This window comes from Hibiscus syriacus, unplaced genomic scaffold (assembly GCF_006381635.1).
Source record: "Hibiscus syriacus cultivar Baekdansim isolate YM2019G1 unplaced genomic scaffold, ASM638163v2 tig00110187_pilon, whole genome shotgun sequence".
Taxonomy (NCBI): Eukaryota; Viridiplantae; Streptophyta; class Magnoliopsida; order Malvales; family Malvaceae; genus Hibiscus; species Hibiscus syriacus.
The window spans coordinates 1,617,455-1,640,434 of record NW_024062618.1 but is presented as its reverse complement, the minus strand read 5'-3'; the positions used below and the strand labels follow the sequence as shown (position 1 = coordinate 1,640,434).

General features: G+C 34.3%; 1 protein-coding gene and 1 pseudogene across 1 annotated transcript; one reads left to right on the top strand and one right to left on the bottom strand.

Moving 5' to 3' along the window:
• The first annotated feature begins 1,000 nt into the window (after window positions 1-1,000).
• Window positions 1,001-1,893, top strand: LOC120217373 (annotated as a pseudogene).
• Window positions 1,894-21,284: 19,391 nt separating this feature from the next.
• Window positions 21,285-22,097, bottom strand: LOC120217457 (B-box zinc finger protein 21-like). The gene has a single exon (XM_039214546.1). It carries the CDS (start codon window positions 21,965-21,967, stop codon window positions 21,536-21,538), a length of 432 nt encoding a protein of 143 aa, XP_039070477.1. The 5' UTR covers window positions 21,968-22,097; the 3' UTR covers window positions 21,285-21,535.
• Window positions 22,098-22,980: the final 883 nt, after the last annotated feature.

The following is a 22,980-nucleotide window of genomic DNA, read 5'->3' as shown; positions in this document are numbered from 1 at the left end:
GGCTCAATGTTGTTTGGTTATGCCGTGACTTTTGAATGTTCACAAAATATACATTTGATGAGTTTTGCGCGATAAACTTGAAAGAATGGAAAAGACCCAACTATGGTTGTTAATGCTGGGAAATAATAGTGATATTATGGTGGGGAAATAATCAAGGTAATTGGATTTACAAGTTTGGGAGTCGCCCAACCCTTTGTGTTGAATTGTAGGCACTTCATGGTATCTTATTACGTACACGGAGACTAGATTTTAAAAAATGGAGATTGAATCAGAAGACCAATTATGTTTTTACAGAGTAAAATATCATTATGAATATACTAACAAAAATCAATCGTGATAAATACGCATGTAAATGATTTTTTAACGACTGTCTATTAAAATTAACAGTGATGAGATTGAAGGATATCATCAAGTCACTATAACTTATATATATATTAAATTAAGTGCGTAGATAAATATAATTTTTCTTTGTCATATATTATCTAAGAACTTACAAGTCTTAATTTAAAGAGTCACTTATATGATTAAAAATAAAGTGAAATAAGTGTTTTTTTTAAATTAATTAAAAATATCATATTCAAATATAAGTTGATTGAATATTAGTTTAATTGACATTATTATTATAATATATAAAAATTATAAATTCAAATATATTTAAATATAATTATATTTTATAATAATGTTAAAAGTATATAAATTTTTAAAGATTTTAATGTTTTCTCTTTTATCAAATGCATTTGGAATTTGATTCTCAAGACTATTTTACATAAAAACCAACCTTAATTGATTATTCAAATTTTTATTAATTGAAAGGAGGGTCCAAGTCTAGTTATTTTATCGCATAATCTTGACATGGCAATTCTTAAAATTCAAAAATATATATTATCCAAATTATTATCTATAATGGTCGGATATGATAATATTTTTATTCGACAAAATCGGTTGATATAGTATAAAACGTAAAAAAAATGATATGAATGACTAAGATTAACTGTATAAAATGCAAAAAAAAAAAAATTACAAGACACATGACTCATGTAGCCTTGATCCTTACAAGACATACCTGGGTAAAAATACATGGATCTATCGGTTCATCTCCAGGCAAGAAATTCCTGTATGTAGACTAGCTGCATATATTTTCATTTGTTTTCTCGGTAACCAAACAGAGTTTTGGTCGATGTTGAGGCTACTTGTGATGGCTTGTATTTCTTTGGCTGCAAATATGAGAGAAAAGCCTTCCTCCTCCAATTTGCAGGTTCGAAAATCATCTCTCTTGGTTTCCATAATTGTTTGTTACCTTCATGTAAAAACTGATGATACAAATGAAACAGAGAGTAGAAGGATTCATCTTTGACGTACCGGCAAAGCAGTGGATCGAGCGTATGATTCTTGATACGTTGAATCGGCGAATGAGATCGATAAGACCCTTCTGGTTTATCTGTTTCTTTAGATCTTGTTTGAACTTAAAGATCCAACTTTGAGACGAGCATTTAAAAATAGAACTACAAACATAATCTTCCAAGCTTGTAATAATAATTTATTACAAACAGAACATAGAACATGTCTGTTGTTATGTGCTTTTATCAGAAAACAGATAGAACCATCAATAATTGCAGCATCAGCATCTCATGAGCTATTCCCATTGCAGTTTCCATCTTTCGAAATCTCAATTTTGTGTTGTGAATATGTGAATAAAGAAACTGGTAACACTATGGCATTGATTTTCTTTTAATTATTTTACATTAGTGAATGAATCTATTACTTTTTTTGTGACAGGAAAACCGGTTGAAATGCTTTAATGCAATGCGAGAGACGGCGATTAATGAAATTAGCGAATCGAGTTTAGATACAGTGTTAAGCTTAAGTACAAGAACTCCGGTGTGTGTTTATTGATTTAGACAAATGTCATATGTTATCATTTAATTTGTTCGTTTGTTAATTAATAGATCAAATTGATCAAGATAACAAATAAAAAAACACTTAATATATTTTTTTAAGTTCAAAAAGGGTTTAATTGTGTTTTAATGCAGAAATTCAATTGATTTTGTTTGCATTTCATAAATACATAAGAGCAATATATATATATATATAATAAAAATAAAATCTTTCATGATAAATTGGTGTTTTAGTGTTACTCGGGCTTGGCCCAGTCCAAAATATTGAGAATTCATTATTTTTCTTGCGATACTAAGAACGGCTCAACCGGCTCACCTTTTATTGATTGCATTGATTTTCTGTGTACCATCTATAGCGTTGAGAAAAATTAGACTCGACTGCAAAAACAAAATTTTCAGATTTGAATTAATTTAAAAACTCGACTCGAATTGACTATGAGTCATAATTTCATAAGCTCAAATCGACTCGAAAAAAATATTAAATTTTAGTTGAGTTATAAAATATAACTCGAAATTTTTAATAATCAGTAGATTGATTTTCAAGTTTAAGTCGAGTCTCTCGATTCTGTATAAATATATGTATATCACATTTGTAAAAAAATATATTGTATATAGTTATAGAAAATCATTTAAATTGGAATCAAATAGTACAATAATATTATAAATATTTACAATTAAATTTAAACATAAACTCAAACAACCAAACTAGACTCGAGTTTTATAAACTGGACTCAATTGAAAAAATTAAATCAAATTTGATTTATAAAATAGGACTCGTCAACTTGAATAACTCGAAATTTTTTTACTCGGCTTGATCGATCGAAAGCTTACCCCTAACCATTCAACAGATAATTTATTGTAAATAAGAAAATAAGTTTTTTATTATTTTATTTTATTTTATAGAATCCACTAATTTTATTAAAAAAATCCATACAATGAAGGTTTACAATCATTGTTGTAAATCAAACTCATAATTAAAATATTTTCTTATAATTATTTACACAAACAATTAGTCCCTTGAGATCATATAAGGATTTTATAAAGAAAAATACTATAAATTCAACTAAAAAATTAAACAAAAGATAGATACGAATAAATCTGATTACATCAAAAAACAAATCATAACATAAGATTAAAATTAAATCGACAAACAAATCATAATATTCAATTAAAATTAAAAAACCCAACACAAAATAAAATCAAACAAAATAAAAAAAATCTATCCATAAACATAAACTATATAATCCAAATTCAGTTAAAATAGATATATAGATTTATATCTCGTGACAAAAAATCTCGCGTTTGTTTGTGTAAAACATTTTCACACCATAGTGTATGCGTATAACTTATTAACTAGATATTTCACGTACTAATATATGATGCATTAATGTTGTTCAAAAAACGTTATATACGTTAATTGAATAAACTAGAATATATCATCATAAATTAATTATTTAGTTGAATTTAGTTTTAAAATATTATGGCATATATATATCATCATCTAGTTCTTTAACACTGTATAAATTTTTACATCATCACATTAAATATTAATCATATATGTTGAATAATTTCTAAGATGAATATATGATAGTATTTATTTATAATTTTTTTAATTATTTATCATGCATATATACCCTACAGATGTAGTTATTCGAACCTAAGACTGTAAGTGAGAACAATATTTTCTTTAGACCAACTCCAGCGCATCGCTGGAGTGGCTGCAATCTCCATTTTGGAGATGAATTTCAACTCCAACCTATCGTCACTTTAATGTTGGATTGTGAAGACAGTTACAGTTGTACTGTACCTGCGCTACATATTATATATATATATTTTGTTGTTTTTCTGATTTCTGATTTCTGATTTTGTTATTTTTTTTGTTATTTTTTTCATTTTCTTTGTTACATTATTTTCTCTTATTCTATCTTTTATGTTTTTTATTATAATTTACACTATCTTTTTATGTTTTTTCGCATTAATATTATGAATTGTAATTTTTTTATTTATTTGTATTTTCGCAATGTTATTTATGAATGTTTTATTTATGCTTTTTATCTTGATATTTAATAGAAATGTATATGTTTTATTTTATATTTGTAAAATCAATATTATAATAGTTAAATATTGTTAATAAAGTAGAATTGGTGGTAATGTAAAGATAGTGCTGGAGATAAATTATTGTTTCATCTTTAGAGTAGAGATAGAGATGTTGTAGAGTAGAGATAAGGGTTAGAGATGACCTTAACCACTTAATCTACTCAATTGGTTAATATTTATATTTTGGGTAAACTACAAGATTGATCATTTTCGTTTAAGTTTTGTATATTTTTTTCACTGAATTAAAAAAATATAAAATTTGACCACTTTCTTTTTTATTTAATTAAGATGTAGTCACTATTACGTTGACTGACGTTAGTTTGATAACGTGACATGTTTAATTTTTATTTTAACCACTCAACTTTAGATAAAATACTAATTGTAGACCTTTTATAAATCTAAAGTATTTTAGCGACAAAATTTTTATTTACCATTTTTTAATATTTCATCTTTGGCAAAGCTCTACTTCACGATTGTGCCGGCTTCTCGCTACCTCCGCCGTTTGTGCGAGGCTTTTCCAGCCGATACCAGTCTTGAGAATGTCCAACAAGAACCCAGGAGAAGTCAAAGAAGCAATGACACCTGTACCTCCATCACTATCCATTCCATTCCACATTGTTGGGAGTTCTGTAACAGAATTGCCCCACTGTTAAAACTCTTGCATTGTTCCATTCTCTTCTCCAAAATATAGTTTCTCCGGTTATTGTACCAAATCGGTTTTGAAACCAAATCATTGGACTGATTGTAACCAATACCATAAGACCCTAATGAATCACCCTTTTGGCCTTATCGTTTCTACCAAGCAATGTGGACCTCATGGCTTCATTATGCATAGAAACTTGTTGTGGAGAAGATTGAAACTCTTTGTTAATCCCTACTTTCCAGCATCACCGACACAAAGGCCCAAACCATCGGGGTCGCTCTTGGATCTCCTCCTTTCAGAAGAATCAACTCCATCGATTTATTCATCTCCAAGAAGCATTTGATATAGATTCTCACAAAAATCAAAGCCATCAGCATGGACCCATTTTTTTCATTTGCATTATTATTTTCCAAATAAAAATTGGGTTGACGTTGTTGTCGGTCTTCAAATGGTGATTTTTTTTCAGGAGAAGGAAAAAGAGTAAATAGAAAATTGGTCCTTAAACTGCTTTAGATTTATAAAAAGGTCAACAATTAGTATTTTACGTAAAGTTCAAGGGTTAAAATAAAAATTAAATCATTATTCTAACATGCTACATCATCAAACTAATGACAGCCAACGTCCTAGTGACCAAATCTTAATTAAATAAAAATAAAAATACCAAATTGTCGAAACGATTTTTTTCTTAAAATGAAAAAAGTGAGATTTTGAAAACCACATTAATTCTTAATTATCCTCTTCTTAATTCAAAAACAAATGCGATTTAAAAGACCTCTCGTTTCGAAAAATTTTGGATTTCCTTTACGATCGAAAAAATACGACTTGAAGAGTCGCCACCAATATTTGATTAGGGTGTGATTGGGCACCCAAAAACGCTTTGTCATTTTAAATAAAAATTAATTTTAATTAAAACAACAAATTGAGGTTTGCGTTACAAAAAAATGAGTTCAGGAGTCGGTTACGTGTGGGGAAGGATTAGCACCCCCACAACGCCCTAAATCGGTACCTAGTCGATTAACGTCTTTGCAATGAACTTTACAAATTCAAACTTAATTTGATTTTTGATCTCATAAAACAAAGATGTAAATTTAAAAACATTCAAAAGCACTCAAATAAATTAAATTAAAATTACCAAGTCGTTTTAGAAAGATAAAGAATGTTCGATTATTTACAAATATCGAGACCAAATCTTAAAAGCTATAACAACCTTTTCTCGATAAATTTAAATAGCCGAACATTTCTTTTTCTTCCATTCCCAAATTTTAAAGTGATGGATAAATTTTAAGGCGTCACTAACGAGATACAATTTTATTTTAAAATCATTAAAAATGGACCTCAAATGCATTATGACAGCCCACTTAAAACAATTTTAAATTAAAAGTGTATTACCCTTAATTCAATTATGTAATATGTTGAGTTATGCAAATGAGGTTACCATGCAACAACAACAACAACAACAAAACCCAATTCCCATATGTATGGGGTAAGGGGGAGGTAGGGTAGTAGGCTACCCCCAACGCCAGGTTGAGAGTAACTTCCGTGGAAGACCTCCGGCAGTCAGAAAATTAAAAATTTAGATAAAATGCAATGCATGTATAAATAAATACATAAATACATAGCTAAACAGTATTCATATGCAGTCATTAAAATCATATGTGCGTCTGTAACGAGAATTAATCCCTGCATAATAATCCCTGCGAAAGGATCTCTGCATATAGACAGAAACATAAGATAAGATCCGACTAAATTTAAAAGAGGAAACATGAAGAGAATGATACACAGAAGTCAACGTTAGCAAGCCCAGTTCTAATCCTTCATAAATACCAATAACAGAAACGTATAAAAAGTATAAGTCATGGAAAATACTACAAAGACATTAAAAGAAGACAGAGATGATACACCCTATAGATGTGACCCACACTACTCGACTACCCTAGTCTTTAGCCTCCATATTTTCCTATCAGAGGTCATGTCTTCGGTAAGGGCTAAATCCCTCAAATCAGATCTCAAGCAGTCTTCCCACTTTCGCCTTGGTCGTCCTTTCCTTCTGGCACCGTCGACTGTAATCGACTCTACCCTCCTTACCGCATCCGACGGTAGTCGCCTAAGGACATGCCCAAACCACCGTAGTCTTCCCTCCCTCAATTTTTCGGAAACAGACACCACACCCCAAGGACATCCTAATAGCAGAGTTTGTCGTCATATATGTAATTAAATCTACGTGTTAACAATCAAATAAATTCACTATATTTTACACATATTAAATCAGTCAATGTAATTAGAGGACATAAACACATTATGCACAAATGACTATTACCTATTATGAAAGATACTCATATGACATACACGAGATGCAAAATAACTACTTACATGTCAGTACGTATACATATATATATATATATATATATATATATCGATATTATATTATACATCACACATATATATATAGGTAGAATATAGAAAGCAATGCATACAACACGCATTCATGAAATATAGACTTACACACGCATATATATATATATATATATATATATATAATATTTGAAGAAATTTTAAAATAATCTAACACAAAGGTTCAAAGTTAATGGAATTCACATGTAATTATTCAACTTACTACACGCATATTAAGGCTAAACACTGTCGTTTTAATGAATTTATATGTAGGGTAAAAAATACTAAACATGATATCAATTACTCAGCTCTCTCTCTCGCCTCACACTCAAACTCCCTCTCACAGAACCCATGGCTTCTCTTCGGCTTCTCACTACTTCAGTCGAACCCAAAACCGAGCCTCCCATTCAACGCTAAACTCAACCCGTCGACGATGACATGGTGCTCTAAAGTTAAGGTAAGTTATCTTTTCCTTTTTATTATATTTTTAAAATTCTCAATACCTCACTTTTACTCTTGCGAATGGTTCACAAAAACAGCTGCTCACCGACGCCCGACTAACTGTCCTAAGGTATCTCCGATACGAGTAAAATACGAGACCGAGCAAGGTATATAAACTAACTTATCTTCTCTATCACTGCCTGGGTTTCAAAGAAAACTAGTGGTTCAAAAGAAAATAAAGAAATTTAGGAAACTTTTAATGTTTGCACTGCTTCATATGGATTATGTTTCTTGAAAGGGTATTGCTTAATTTCCTCTAATTGTAAAATAACACGAACACAAAAAAAGAAAAAGAAATATATATATAGAAAAACCGAAAATGACACCCAAGAAAAATACCTCGAAATTCCTCGTGTTTTATTGCTTTCTCTGGTTTTGAATTATGAGGTTACACTGTTGTCTCTCTTTGTATTCCTCTACAATGTGGAATTGTTGATGACTAATAGAGTTTTTATTGGTAATCTCTAACTGTTGCTTTCTTTGTTTCTGGTCTTTAATCTCTGGTTCTTCTAGTTCTCTAGGTTAATTGTTGATGTCTCTCCATTGGTTCCCTCTTTTCTTTCCTTTTTTCTTTGGCTCCGTCCTCTCTTCTGCTATGTGTTCCCCTTCTTTAGTTGATAGATTCCCGTGGTTAATTCCCTCATTTAGTTTTCAGTAGTTAATCCCCCACTATCTGACTATTTTAACTGCTAAAAACCAACGTCAATCTTTTTTTCCTGTATGCAGCTGCTGTCTATTGGGCTTGAGATGGGCCTCCAACTGGTTTGGACTCATTTGGGCTCTCATTGATCCACACTGTAACTCGTACTGGATCTAGAACTTGAAAGAAGTCCCCGAACGAAACCTAGCATCTACAGCTACCCCTATTTGCTTATTGTTGTATAACGAGAATAGAGCAAAGATCAAAAGATGATCGAGTTTGTCCGGTGCTGAGAACTTCAAAAGATTAAAGCACCCACTGTTATTTCGGGATAAATGAAACTTGAAAAATCTTCAAATGACGGGTCCGCTCCCTATTCCTTCAGGGAGTATAAGACTCGGACAATCTTCATAAAACAAGTTCGCACCCTATTCGTTAAGGGAGTATAGAACTCGAACAATCTTCATAAAACAGGTTTGCTCTCTATTCCTTCAGAGAGTATAGAACTCGAACAATCTTCAACAAACGGGTCTGCTCTCTATTCCTTCAGAGAGTATAGAACTCGAACAATCTTCAACAAACGAGTCCGCTCCCTATTCATTCAGGGAGTATAGAACTCAAAAAATCTTCATAAAACGGGTTCGCTCTCTATTCCTTCAGAGAGTATAGAACTCGAACAATCTTCAACAAACGGGTCCGCTCTCTATTCCTTCAGAGAGTATAGAACTAGAACAATCTTCATAAAACGGATCCGCTCTCTATTCCTTCAGAGAGTATAGAACTCAAACAATCTTCATGAAACGGGTCCGCTCTCTATTCCTTCAGAGAGTATATAACTCGAATAATCTTCAATAAAAGGGTCCGATCCCTATTCTATCAGAGAGTATAGAACTCGAACAATCTTCAACAAACGGGTCTGCTCCCTATTCTATCAGAGAGTATATAACTCGAACAATTTTCAATAAACGGGTCCGCTCCCTATTCTATCAGAGAGTATATGACTCGATCTTCATAAAATTAGTTTGCTTCACTACTCTTCCGTGAAGGCTTAAGATTAAATTGTTTTGAAGGTCAAACTGAAAATCAAACATTATCAATCATGAACATATACTTGAAAAATTATATTCAAAAATTTAGAATTTGAGAAAATTTCTAAAAATCCATCTCCATCGTGAAAACTTGTCTGGAAGCCATTGGATACGTGAATCTGCTTTGGCTCAGTTTTCATATAAACATCATTCTTGTCAAGATCTCAAAACCAATTATCTTCATCTCGATACTTCAATATCTTCAATCTTCAACTATCCCTGTGAAACATGTAGATATTTAAGTCATCATGTAATTATGGATGCCATGATCCTATTCATGCCTAAAATGCATGCAATTATACAATTTAATGCATTTTCTTCTTCGAAGGAACACCATCTCTCTTGATCTCAATGGAACTCGGTTTCATCTTGAGCACAGAACATTTGACCAGTTCACCCCAACTAACAATCTCAATTCCATATCTCTCGACTTAACATGACCTTGACTCCTTTCTTTCTTGAAACCCACCGGTACTCATGACCAACTTCTTGATCAATGACAATCTCTTTGGATCATCTTCTAATGGCTGAGATTTTCTCCGAATTTCAAGATTTTAGTTTGCCGTAGCCACACAAGCTTACATGTTTAAACCATTGTCAGCTTTAGAATACCTGCATTTTCCAAAACCTTTTGCAAAATAATACAAAAATGATCTTATGTACTTCAAGTTAAGCTATATGTTTTAACTTTTCAAAATAAGATGTTTGCAAAAGGGAAGTTAACAAGAAAAGACATCTTTTTATTTATATAATGCAGAGAATTTTTAGGTAACTACATGGCAAACTTTTAATTGGGAAAAGCAAAAGAACAAAAGAGTAGGCATCTTCAAATATCAATAATGCAAATGCTTTTGAACTGGCACGCCGTTAGAATGACTCGAGTGTAGCTTCTGTCGAAAGGATCTCCAAAATTGTGATGATGCTTAAGAGTGTGAAGCTACTTCTAAACTCTCAAATCTCTATCATTAATCTTTAGTCTCAACCCTGATCACCAACTGTCATTATTACTATCTATATCAGGAGCTCTTTCCACTTCCAAAATCAATTCAGAACCTCCACCATGCACAAATTCTGAATTTAAACAAAACTCAAGTCGCCCTTTGCGGGTTTTCAACTTGAGACCTCCTTTGGTTTCAAGACGCCCTTTTCGGGTTTTCATCTTGAACCCCCCTTTTATTTCTTTTTCTTTTTTTTTCATTTTTCATTTTCTCTTTTCTCTTTTCTTCTTTTTCTTTCATTTTTTCTTTCACCATTTTTCATTTTTTTTCATTTTCCTTTTAGTTTTTTAGTTTTAATTTTTTTATTTCTTCTTCAAGAGAAATATCTTTTAACAGCGTCGGAATTCACCTGGATAAGGTAATTTTGATCCGTCCATTTCGGTTAAGACTAGAGCTCCACCAAAAAAGGCTTTCTTGTCCTTCCCAGTTGGGCATCCACTTTCCTCGGAAATCTTTCTGAGCAAGCAACATTCTTTTAAGCACCAAATCTCCCTCATGGAATTCTCGAAGGCGAACTTTCTTACCATGTGCCCGTATCATACATTTTTGGTACATCTGACCGTGACAAATAGCTTTCAATCTCTTTTCTTCAATCAAGTTCAACTGGTTATACCTAGCGTGTACCCATTCTGCCTCATTGAGCTTCACGTCTGACAAAATCTGAAGTGAGGGAATTTCCACCTCAATAGGTAAGACATCTTCCATCCCATATACCAGAGAAAATGGAGTTGGTCCGTACTGCAGTACGATAGGCAAACAGAGCAAATGAAAACTTCTCATGCCAATCCTTATAGGTCTCAGTCATCTTCTCTATGAGCCTTTTGATGTTCTTATTAGCCGCCTCTACTGTCCCATTCATCTTTGGGCGATAAATGGTGGAATTATGATGCTTTATTTTGAACTGCTTACAAAACGAGTCCATCATCTTATTGTTTAAATTCAACGCATTATCGGAGATAATCCTCTCTGGTAAACCATATCTACAAATGATCTACTTCTTTAAGAATTTGTATACTGTCGACTGGGTAACATTTGCATAAGAAGCTGCTTCTACCCACTTGGTGAAGTAATCTATGGCTACCAGGATGAAGCGATGACCATTTGAAGCTTTGGGCAAAATTTGTCCAATAACATCCATGCCCCACATTGAGAATGGCCACGGCGCTGTCATTACTTGCAACGGATGAGGAGGATTATATCTTATCTCCATAAATCTGACATTTGTGACATTTTCGGGCATAATTGATACCGTCTGTTTTCATAGTTGACCAATAATACCCAAATCTCATAATCTGTCTAGCCTTAGCATGCCCATTAGCATGGGTACCACGTATTCCCCCATGCACTTCTTCAAGAATCAACTTGGCTTCTTTCGTGTCAACACACCTTAACAAGACCTGATCCAGACTTTTATTATATAGAGTCTCACCATCAAACACATACATTGATGTCATTCTTCTAATGGTTATTGTATCATTCTCATTGGCTTGTTCCGGATAACTCTGATACCTTATATATTGCAAGATATCATAATACCAGGGGTTTCCATCTTCTTCCTCTTCAATATTAAAACAATGGGCTGGATACTCATAAGCCTTCATTTCAATGGGTGTCATATTTGAATGCTCATTCATCTTAAATGTTGCTGCCAGTGTGGCCAAGGCATCTACCATTTGATTCTCTTCTCTGGGGAGATAATTGAAAGTTACTTCTTCAAATTCTTCAACAAGTTCCATAACCAACTTATGATATTCTACAAGCTTAGGATCTTTTGTCTCTCATTCTCCTCTGAGTTGGTAAATTAATAAAGTTGAATCCCCATACACCTTGAGCATTTTTACTTTACGTTCAACAGAAGCTCTAAGACCCATAACACAAGCTTCATACTCGACCATATTGTTTGTACAATCAAAATTAAGTCGACTGGTAAAAGGATAATGTTTTCCCTCTGGTGAGACCAAAATTACCCCGATTCCATATCCCATGGCATTTGAAGCACCATCAAAGTTCAGCTTCCAATATTTACTAGTTGATACAACTGCTTCTTCCACCGAAATAGTCATTAAATCCTCATCTGGGAAATCAAAGATCAACGACTCATATTTTTCTGAAGCCCTACTTGCAATGAATTACGCTATACACTTCCTTTAACTGCTGTTTGGTTTACATACTGGATGTCAAATTCGAACAATAAGATCTGCCAAAGAGCTAATCTTTCAGATAATACAGGCACACCCATAAGATACTTCAAGGGATCAAGCTTGGATATAAGCCAAGTAGTATGATACAACATATATTGCCTAAGCCTTCGGGTAGCCCATACTAAAACGCAACACAACTTTTCAATGGGTGAGTATATAGTCTCACATTTAGTGAACTTCTTGTTGAGATAATAGATAGCCATTTCTTTCTTCTCAGTTTGGTCACGTTGCCCCAGCACACCCCATTGAATTTTCATAAACCGACAAATACAAAATAAATGGTTTGCTTGAGATGGGTGGCGCTAAGATTGGAGTGCTCGACAAATATCTTTTCACTGCTTCAAAATCTCTTTGACAATCCTCACTCCATTCCCCTGAGTTATTCTTGCGAAGAATGCGGAATATGAGATCACACTTTTCTGTCAGCTGTGAAATAAACTGAGCTATATAATTCAATCTACCCGAAAATCCTCTGACTTCTTTATGTGTTCGTGGAGCTGATAAGTCTTGAATAACTTTTACTTTATCTGGGTCTATTTCAATTCCTTTTTGCTTACTACGAATCCCAAAAGCTTCTAGATGTCACCCCAAAAGTACATTTATTTGGGTTGATTTTAGTTGGTATCTTCTTAGTCTTTTAAAGAGCTTTCTCAAATTCCCAATGTGTTCTTCCTCTGTCTTAGCTTTGACAATCATATCATCGACATAAACTTCTATTTCTTTATGCATCATGTTGTGAAATAACGTCACCATGACCCTTTGATATGTTACCCCTTCATTCTTCAATCCAAACAGCATTACTTTATAACAAAACGTTCCCCACATGGTAATAAACGTCGTTTTTCCATATCTTCAGGGTTCATCTTAATTTGATTATAGCTAGAGAAATAATCCATAAAACAGAACAAAGAATTTCCAGCAGTATTATCCACTAGAGTGACTATATGTGGCAAATGAAAATTATCCTTTGGACTAGCTCGGTTGAGATCTCTGTAGTCGACACACATTCGAACTTTCTCATCCTTCTTTGGTACTGGGACGATATTCGCCACCCATTCAGGATATTTAGCCACTTTAAGAAACCCGACATCAAATTGTTTCTTCACTTTCTCTTTAATCTTGAGCAGCATCTCGAGTCTCATTCTTCTCAGTTTTTGTTGTACCGGTTTATATTCAGGCTTTATTGGTTGTTTATGGACAACCAACTCTATATCTAAACCCGACATAACTTTGTATGACCAAGCAACACATCCTTGTATTCTCGAAGCAATTCTATCAAATCTTGTCGACCTCCAACTGACAGAGTGATACCAATCTTTACTTCTCTTATCCTCATCTGTCCCCAAATTCAAAATCTCAGTAGGCTCTTTATGAGGCATAATTTGCTTATCTTCATTCTCTACCATTTTTAGCAATTTAGAAGGTAGTTCACATCCCTTATCATCATCACAATCTTCGATTTCCCCTTGACATATAGGCTTCTCGAAATCAATCTCCGGGTCAGGGTCGTTAGCATTCATATTATTGATATCTGAGCTCCTGAAAAAATAATGAAAGAGAAGATATATATACATATATACATATGAGAGGATATTTTCCATATAAATAAATAGAAAAGGATAAATACATACATATATACAACAAAGAATGAAAAAATGCATGGGAGAATGTTTGACATTTTGAACTAACAGAATGCATCTTTTATTGAAAACGAGTAAAAACACACAGCTTAACGCTTTATATAAAATCACCTATTGCCCCAGGGTATGAACAACAGGGAGAAAGTTCCAGTGCATTACTCTGTAAAATATTTGTAAACTACAGGCAGTTCTTCCGCGGTCCAATTGTTCAACACGAAGCCCGACGGTGCAAGGTAAATGCCCGTAGTTATCATTTCCTCAAACTCACCATCATTTATAACATTAATGCCTAGATCTTCTAAGGCCTTCTCAACCATCACTTCGTTCCCCTTAAATTCCCTTGAAATATATGCCCCCAGAAATGAAAATGATGCTCAACGGCAGGAAGGTCATGGGTTCCTAGCTAAGGTCTTCACCAGCCAATCTGGCCTTTCTCATTTCCTGACCTTTTTTAATTCCCCTCTGCCACATAGTCCTTTTGTTAACGTTGATTTTTATTAATGAATATGAAATATATGATTATGAATGAATAAAATGCGATGCAAAAATTTAAATGCATATGCAAAATGCAGGGTGTTGATCATAGAACGACTCCTTAAAACAACTATTTATATTATAACGGCGTTCAATTGCAAAGTTCAAATATATCACAAATAAATCTGTACCACCTCTCATATTTGTTGTACATGTGCTAGCAACTCCACAATCTTCTGCTTTTCTTCAGCCTCAAGATCCAGTTCTTCAGTCACATCAGCAGCTTCCTCAGATAGAATGACCAAATATTGAGCTATTCCCGCGCGTGTCCTAAGTAACAAGAAATAAGGTCCTCTCTTTGCTTAACTCTCGCCTGAGCTTGCTCCCATCGAAAATGCCACTGTATAGCCCCCTCATAAGGAATTATTGATAGCTCACTTGCTCGCCTCTAAAAATCTTGAACCATGGCTTCAAGCTCACTCATTTATTTTTTCAAACTCTCAACCTCCCTACTGCTTGAGCTACCTTCCCTGCTTCGGTATCGTCGTAATGCAATCTCTAAATTTGAAATCTTCCCCTTCAACTTCTCGTTTTGGGCTTGAATCTCTTGTAACCGCTACTCTAAAGAACTCTTTTCTTTCGATAAAATCTTAACTTGGTGTCTGCTTTGCTTGAGCTCTTCTTGACTCGCTCCGGTTACTCTCTTGAGGCTCGCCACTTCTTGCCTCCATTCGACAGATGACTTACTCGAGCTAGAACCTGTCTGAGCTTTTACCATTCGCTGATAAGTTGGCTGAAGATCATCAAAGTCTAATCGAAGTTGCTTCTCCACTCTTTCAATTCGATCTGTTCTACTCTTCTGAATGTCAATCTCCAATCCCTTTTGCTATACTTCATCTTCTAGCTTCTGAAAAGTCATTCTCCATTGTCTTCTTTCTGCTTCGAAATCTCGCTTAGCTAACTCTAATGGAGATGGAACCATTCTCAACTGTTCTTCCACAGGTTGAATGTTTTCAGGATTCACCATCGGGATGTTGTCATTTACTCGACCGCTTCTCCACTGCTTGTACTCTTGAGATAACTCGAGATCATAGGTGAACATATTCACACGGCGAGTTTGCTTCCAGACCTCAGCAACCCCTTTAACTTTACCCCTATATTGATCTCCTTTGAATGCAAAATCCGACTCTACCAAGTCCCATGTGGCTGGAATAAACTGCCTTAACCCATACTGTCTAGAAACTAGTAGCGGTGCATACCCGATAAAACCCCATATACTTGGAAAATGAACCCAATCTCGCTCTACACATCTATAAAGTATATCCGAAGAGACATTCCACGAAGCTCGCCACAAAATATCACCATCTCTGATATCCTTGAAGATAACCATCCATTTTTCTTCGGTGAAACCCCCAGGCCATTCTTTAGAAAGAAAATCCTTCAAAGGCGAAAACCAATCTAGAAACACTCGTCCTGGTGCCCTTTCAACATGTTTGAAATGACTTAGAATCCACACTAGCAACAATGGCGCACACCCTATAAAGCGTCATTCTCCCTCGCACTTACAAGAACTTAAAGACCATAACATCTCAGCTAGAATGGCTGGAACAGAATCCACACACTTGTCTAATCTTTCAAACAGGTCAACGAAATACGTCTACATATCCTAGTACATTTGGAAAAATAACGAGCCCATAAATCCATAAAGCAAACAAGTCAAGCTTCTTTCTCTTATCAGGGTGATGAACAATTACATTTTTCAAAGCAACCCAAGATACGCACTCACTGTCTCCCTTCTTCTTAATGTTTCTAACTACCCAATCTTCACTCATTTCGGTCATCAATAGTAATTTCTTCTTAAATGAAGGAGTGATTGACAGCTTGGTATATACTTTATCCATTTGGAACCTCAAACAACGGACAAAAGCTTGATACTCCTCTTTTGTTGGTGTCAGATCCACCCTACCAAATGTGAAACAGCTATAAGCCGGATTCCAGAACTGCACCAATGCTCTAAACAGATTTCAGTCAATAGGAACATCCAGAAGATAAGGAATATCGCCGTATAACTGATAAAACATCTCCTTATCGGCTGCTTCCCATCTTCCCATACCTCTCTTAGCTCACTCAGATCATTCTGACGTACATTGATGTGAGTGTAACCAAATAACTCCGACACGTATCCAGGCATCACACTGTCCTCGTTGGTCAGTTGGGGCTGTTCCGACCATCTCAGAACATCTGCATTGTCCTCAACCTCTTTGTGAACCATTCATTCCATATTACTGGCCTTCTATATGGACATCGATCCCAAATCAACACCATGTAATGGATAGTGCAATGCAAACAAAAAAGAAACAAGGCAAAGACAACAAAAGATCGGTTAGTAAACATAAAGCAATTAAGTAGGGATAATAATTTGTTAAAGAATCCTACCCACATGCTGGCTACCCAATCATGTTTTATCAGATCCTACCCAACATGATATCTATCCCCATGCTTTGTTATTCACAAAAAGAAATCCTAACCGCATGATATCTAATTCGCATGCTTGTTTGAAAAATAAACCTAACCGCATGATATCTAGTTCGCATGTATTTATTCGAAAAACGAAAATAAATGACTCAAAAAAAGCTTTTCCTTGTGTACACTCCTCACGGGATTCTTAAGGCTTGGGGTTGGCTCAATTTAAGTTCAGACTCTATGTTCACTATATGCTGGGTTCGGTTCTAAAGTAATAGGTTCTCGAATTGTCCTTGTCGGTGTCCCCTTGGGCTACCGAACCCTCAATCCTGTCCTATCATAGGCTTTAGGGGATCGAGTTCAATTTCGAGGGAACACACCTCCTTATGTCCATGCGGAGGTGAATACCATCACGAGGACCATAAGGCGTGAGCTCCAGGAGCGATCCACTATTCCATGCGGAGGTGAAAATCACACGAGGGCATAGTCTCTCACTCTTACTTAAATAAGACGGAGCAGGGTTTTAGCTCATGTCATGAAAATGCAACTGTTCAGTGTGTGAGGAAAATCGAAAACACACACAATAGAAACACTCAAAATCAATTCTCAAAACAAACAATTATTCTGAAACCATTAGCAAACAGATCAGTACAACTATTTATTGGTTAATCAAATTACAAATCAAAATGCAAACAAAACTTATTAAAAACCAAACAAGGGATCAAAAATCAAATTAAAACGAATTTATAATTTTCAATTGCAAAGACAATTAATTAATCGACTATCGACCTGACTCTCTAAAAATTTCCCCAGCGGAGTCGCCAAGCCGTCGAAACGATTTTTTTCTTAAAATGAAAAAAGTGATATTTTGAAAAACACATTAATTCTTAATTATCCTCTTCTTAATTCAAAAACAAATGCGATTTAAAAGACCTCTCGTTTCGAAAATTTTTAGATTTCCTTTACGATAAAAAAATACGGTTTGAAGAGTCGCCACCAATCTTTGATTAGGGTGTGATTGGGCACCCAAAAACGCTTTGTCATTTTAAATAAAAATTAATTTTAATTAAAACAACAAATTGAGGTTTGCGTTACAAAAAAATGAGTTCGGGAGTCGGTTACGTGTGGGGAAGGATTAGCACCACCACAACGCCCTAAATTGGTACCTAGTCGATTAATTAACGTCTTTGCAATGAACTTTACAAATTCGAACTTAATTTGATTTTTGATCCCATAAAACAAATATGTAAATTTAAAAACATTCAAAAGCACCCAAATAAATTAAATTAAAATTATCAAGTCATTTTAGAAAGATAAAGAATGTTCGATTATTTACAAATATCGAGACCAGATCTTAAAAGCTATAACAACCTTTTCTCGATAAATTTAAATAGCCGAAAATTTCTATTTCTTCTATTCCCAAATTTTAAAGTGATGGATCAATTTTTAGGCGTCACTAATGGGATACACTTTTATTTTAAAATCATTAAAAATGGACCTCAAATGCGTTATGACAGCCCACTTAAAACAATTTTAAATTAAAAGTGTATTACCCTTAATACAATTATGTAATATGTCGAGTTATGCAAATGAGGTTACCATGCAAATTGTGCAAAAAATGTCATACATTAGAAATTAAAGATACATGTAATTAAATATACGTGTTAACAATCAAATAAATTCACTATATTTTACACATATTAAATCAGTCAATGTAATTAGAGGACATAAACACATTATGCACAAATGACTGTTATCTATTATGAAAGATACTCATATGACATACACGAGATGCAAAATAACTACTTACATGTCAGTACATATATATATATATATATATATATATATATATTATATTATACATCACATATATAGGTAGAATATAGAAAGCCATGCATACAACACGCATTCATGAAATATAGACTTACACACACACACACACACATATATATATATATAATATGTGAAGAAAATTTAAAATAATCTAACACAAAGGTTCAAAGTTAATGGAATTCACAGGTAATTATTCAACTCACTACACGCATATTAAGGCTAAACACTGTTGTTTTAATGAATTTATATGTAGGGTAAAAAAAACTAAACCTGATATCAATTACCCAGCTCTCTCTCTCTCTCCTCACACTCAAACTCCCTCTCACAGAACCCATGGCTTCTCCTCGACTTTTCACTTCTTCGGTCGAACTCAAAACTGAGCCTCCCATTCAACTCTAACCTCAACCCATCGACGATGACATGATGCTCTAAAGTTAAGGTAAGTTCTCTTTTCCTTTTTATTCTATTTTTAAAATTCTCAAGACCTCACTTCTACTCTTACGAATGGTCCACGAAAACAGCTGCTCGCCGACGCCCAACTAATTGTCCTAAGGTATCTCCGATACGAGTAAAAAACGAGACCGAGCAAGGTATATAAACTAACTCATCTTCTCTATCACTGCCTGGGTTTCAAAGAAAACTACTTGTGGTTCAAAAGAAAATAAAGAAATTTTGGAAACTTTTAATGTTTGCACTGCTTCACATGGATTCTGTTTTTTGAAAGGGTATTGCTTAGTTTCCTCTAATTGTAAAATAACACGAACACAAAAAAAAAAGAAATATATATATAGAAAAACCGAAAATGACACCCAAGAAAAGTACCTCGAAATTCCTCGTATTTTATTGCTTTCTCTGGTTTTGAATTATGAGGTTACACTGTTGTCTCTCTTTGTATTCCTCTACAATGTGGAATTGTTGATGACTAATAGAGTTTTGATTGGTAATCTCTAACTGTTGCTTTCTTTGTTTCTGGTCTTTAATCTCCGGTTCTTTTGGTTATCTCGGTTAATTGTTGATGTCTCTCCACTGGTTCCTCTTTTCTTTCCTTTTTTTTCTTTGGCTCCGTCCTCTCTTCTGTTATGTGTTCCCCTTCCTTAGTTGATAGATTCCCGTGGTTAATTCCCTCATTTAGTTTTCAATAGTTAATCCCTCACTATCTGATTATTTTAACTGCTAAAAACCAACGTCAATCTCTTTTTTTTTCTGCATGCAGCTGCTGTCCATTGGGCTTGAGATGGGCCTCCAACTAGTTTAGACTCATTTGGGCTCTCACTGAACCACACTGTAACTTGTACTGGATCTAGAACTCGAACGAAGTCACAGGATGAAACCGAGCATCTACACAAATCTTATATTTTTTGAATTCAATGAGAAAAATTATATAAAACTTAAACGAAAGTGATCAATCTTGTAGTTTATCCTCATTTTTTTTATAGAAATGTTAAAAAATATAAAATGTAACACATACGTATTACACTTTGTTTTTTTCTTTATTTTATTTTCACAATAATGTAAAGTTTTCTTAGTTCTTTAATCGACTAGACTACTAACTAAGCAACCTGGAACGTGAATACTAATTTTCATGATTATTTTTATGGTAAGCACGTGAGCTATCGGAAGCTTTCCCTTCATTCTCCAAAACTCATGCCTTGGTTTTTAATTAATCCTTCTAAGTTCTAATCTTACATATAGCTAACATACTCGGATGTTCAATACCATAAGAATCAAAGGATTCCTGTGGTTGGTCGATGGCGCGTAATCAGGATTTCTTAAATAAATTACGTAATTAAGCAACGTTTTTTATTCTGTTAATAATTTGGTACTAAATACTAATTAATTAATGTTAATAATTTGTCTGCAGATGCCGATGTGATGGTGGGTATATTAAAATATATAATAATTGTTAAGAAAACAACTTATACACAGAACTGCCCAAAACCAGTGGCGCATGCAAAAACAAAACATTGAATACAACCTTTGGTTTTTTCAACGGTTTTGTCTGTGTGAATCTTGTGGTGAAGGTGAAGTTATATGAATGGAAATGAAATTCTGGGTTTTATTGTTGCACATGTAAATGGTTAATTCCACTTGTCATACTCATTTTATATAATAAAATAATTAAATTCTGAGGCACTTCAAATATTGAGAGATACCAATAATTAAAGGGAAATTGGCCTGTCATGATTCCACTCAAAATGTATCGGAAATGAAAAAAAAGGATAATGAAAATGTTGTCGTTATGGAGATTTGGTGCTATCTTCTTAAAATACTAAAATTTAGCCCTGCCAAAAATGTCATAATATAATGCAATTTACCTCTGAAATTCATGCTAATATCTGATCCTATGTTCAGGTTAATGCTGTTTTCTTACATATTTGTATGATAAAAAAACAAAATTTATTAGATGTTCCTGGCCTCCTTTAACATTTGCAGCTATACAATGGTGAAAAACCAATTAGCTGATAATTAAACAAGAAAAAAAAGGAACATAAAAGTCTGCTTTAGAAGGAACTTTTGTCATTTGCAGACATCAAACAGTGTTGTGTTATTATTTCTGGTTTTTGGATGAAATAAAGTCATCGCCATTTGACAAATTCATGATGTTGCGGACAATATGAGCAACCTGGATGATCAAGAGAGAAACATTAGCTTACTCGAGAAGAGGGATCTACTACCGTCTCGTTGCGAAACCGGCGGAACATTCTTCACTCGTCGAAGAGCTGGAAACCGGTGGCGCTGTAGATGACAACGGAACGACTTGATTTTCTTCATCATCACCGCTATCTCCGTCATCATCATCTTCACTACCCTCCTCCTCCCCGTCATCGACGTCGTCATCGTGTGTTTCTTCGTAGTTCATCTCCTCTCTAGAATCATTTTGATCGACACAATTCTCGCAAACGGAAACAGTTGGACCGAGCTTCGTTCCGGAGCCATTCCAGGGCGTCGGAGATTGACAGAGGTGACAGAGAAGAGTTCTTAGATGTTTAGCAACAAGAAAATTGGCACCATGAACTCTGGAATCACAATCCCAGCACAAGATGGCTTGATCTGATTCACAGTACATCTTTGCTAAAGAATCGCAGAGCTCACACTTTTTCATTTTCTTTTCTCCTTGTTTGAAAGAATTACCTTCCAGATTGATTTCCCATGTTCATCAGCACAATGTGTTTTATGCCAATGTATTCTGTTTGACACATGCTCAAGGGCAACTTGTCAAATGTTTATTAAATGTATAAATACCATTTTCTTCTTTGTTTTCTTTTCCTTGTTTTTTTAATTTAACATTTTGATAAACCTTACATCTTTTTCAGATTAGGGAAATCTTTTTTTTCTAGGTTAGGAGTAATTAGGAATGGCAACGGGTCGGGTTCGGGGTGGGTTTTGCTCGCCCCGTCCCCGAACCCGAAATGAATCCCCGACCCCGACGGGTTTTTTATCGGGGCGTCCCGTCGGGGATTTTTTTTACCCCGTCCCCGAACCCGACCCGAAATATTATACCCAAACACAAACCCGAACCCAAAACTATTTTATATAATTAATATAAAAAATATATTATATATATGTATAATCGGGGCGGGGATACCTTGCCCGAACCCGAACCCGACCCGAAAAAAATCCCCGAAAAAATATCCGATATCCGACCCGATATCATTCAACCCGACCCGACCCGAACTTGATCGGATTACAGGTTTCCCCGTGGATTCGGGTCATACTGCCATCCCTAGAGTAATGCACCAATAACATACAGTAAACTATAGCTGTGTTTGTTTGAAATTTTGTCAACGGTAGTAAAGTACATATTAGGAAGACCAAGTGGATTGACTTTAAAATCAGCAGCCTTTACCCATTTCAACGAAATAAAACAAGGAATTAGAGGGGCGGATTGGTGCTGAGATTTCTTAGGTGGGATTTTAGTCATCTATGGACAACCACTACAATGGCAATTGGTACATACTCGCCTAAAAAACTTGTAACTCCCAAGATTCGGTCTAAAAGTAACGATCGAATCATAAATATCAAATTAAGAAACACATATTTAACGAATCAATCTTAAAATTATTATTAAATAAGATAATAAAAATAAATTCATGTCATAATTTAAATATTGTTTAA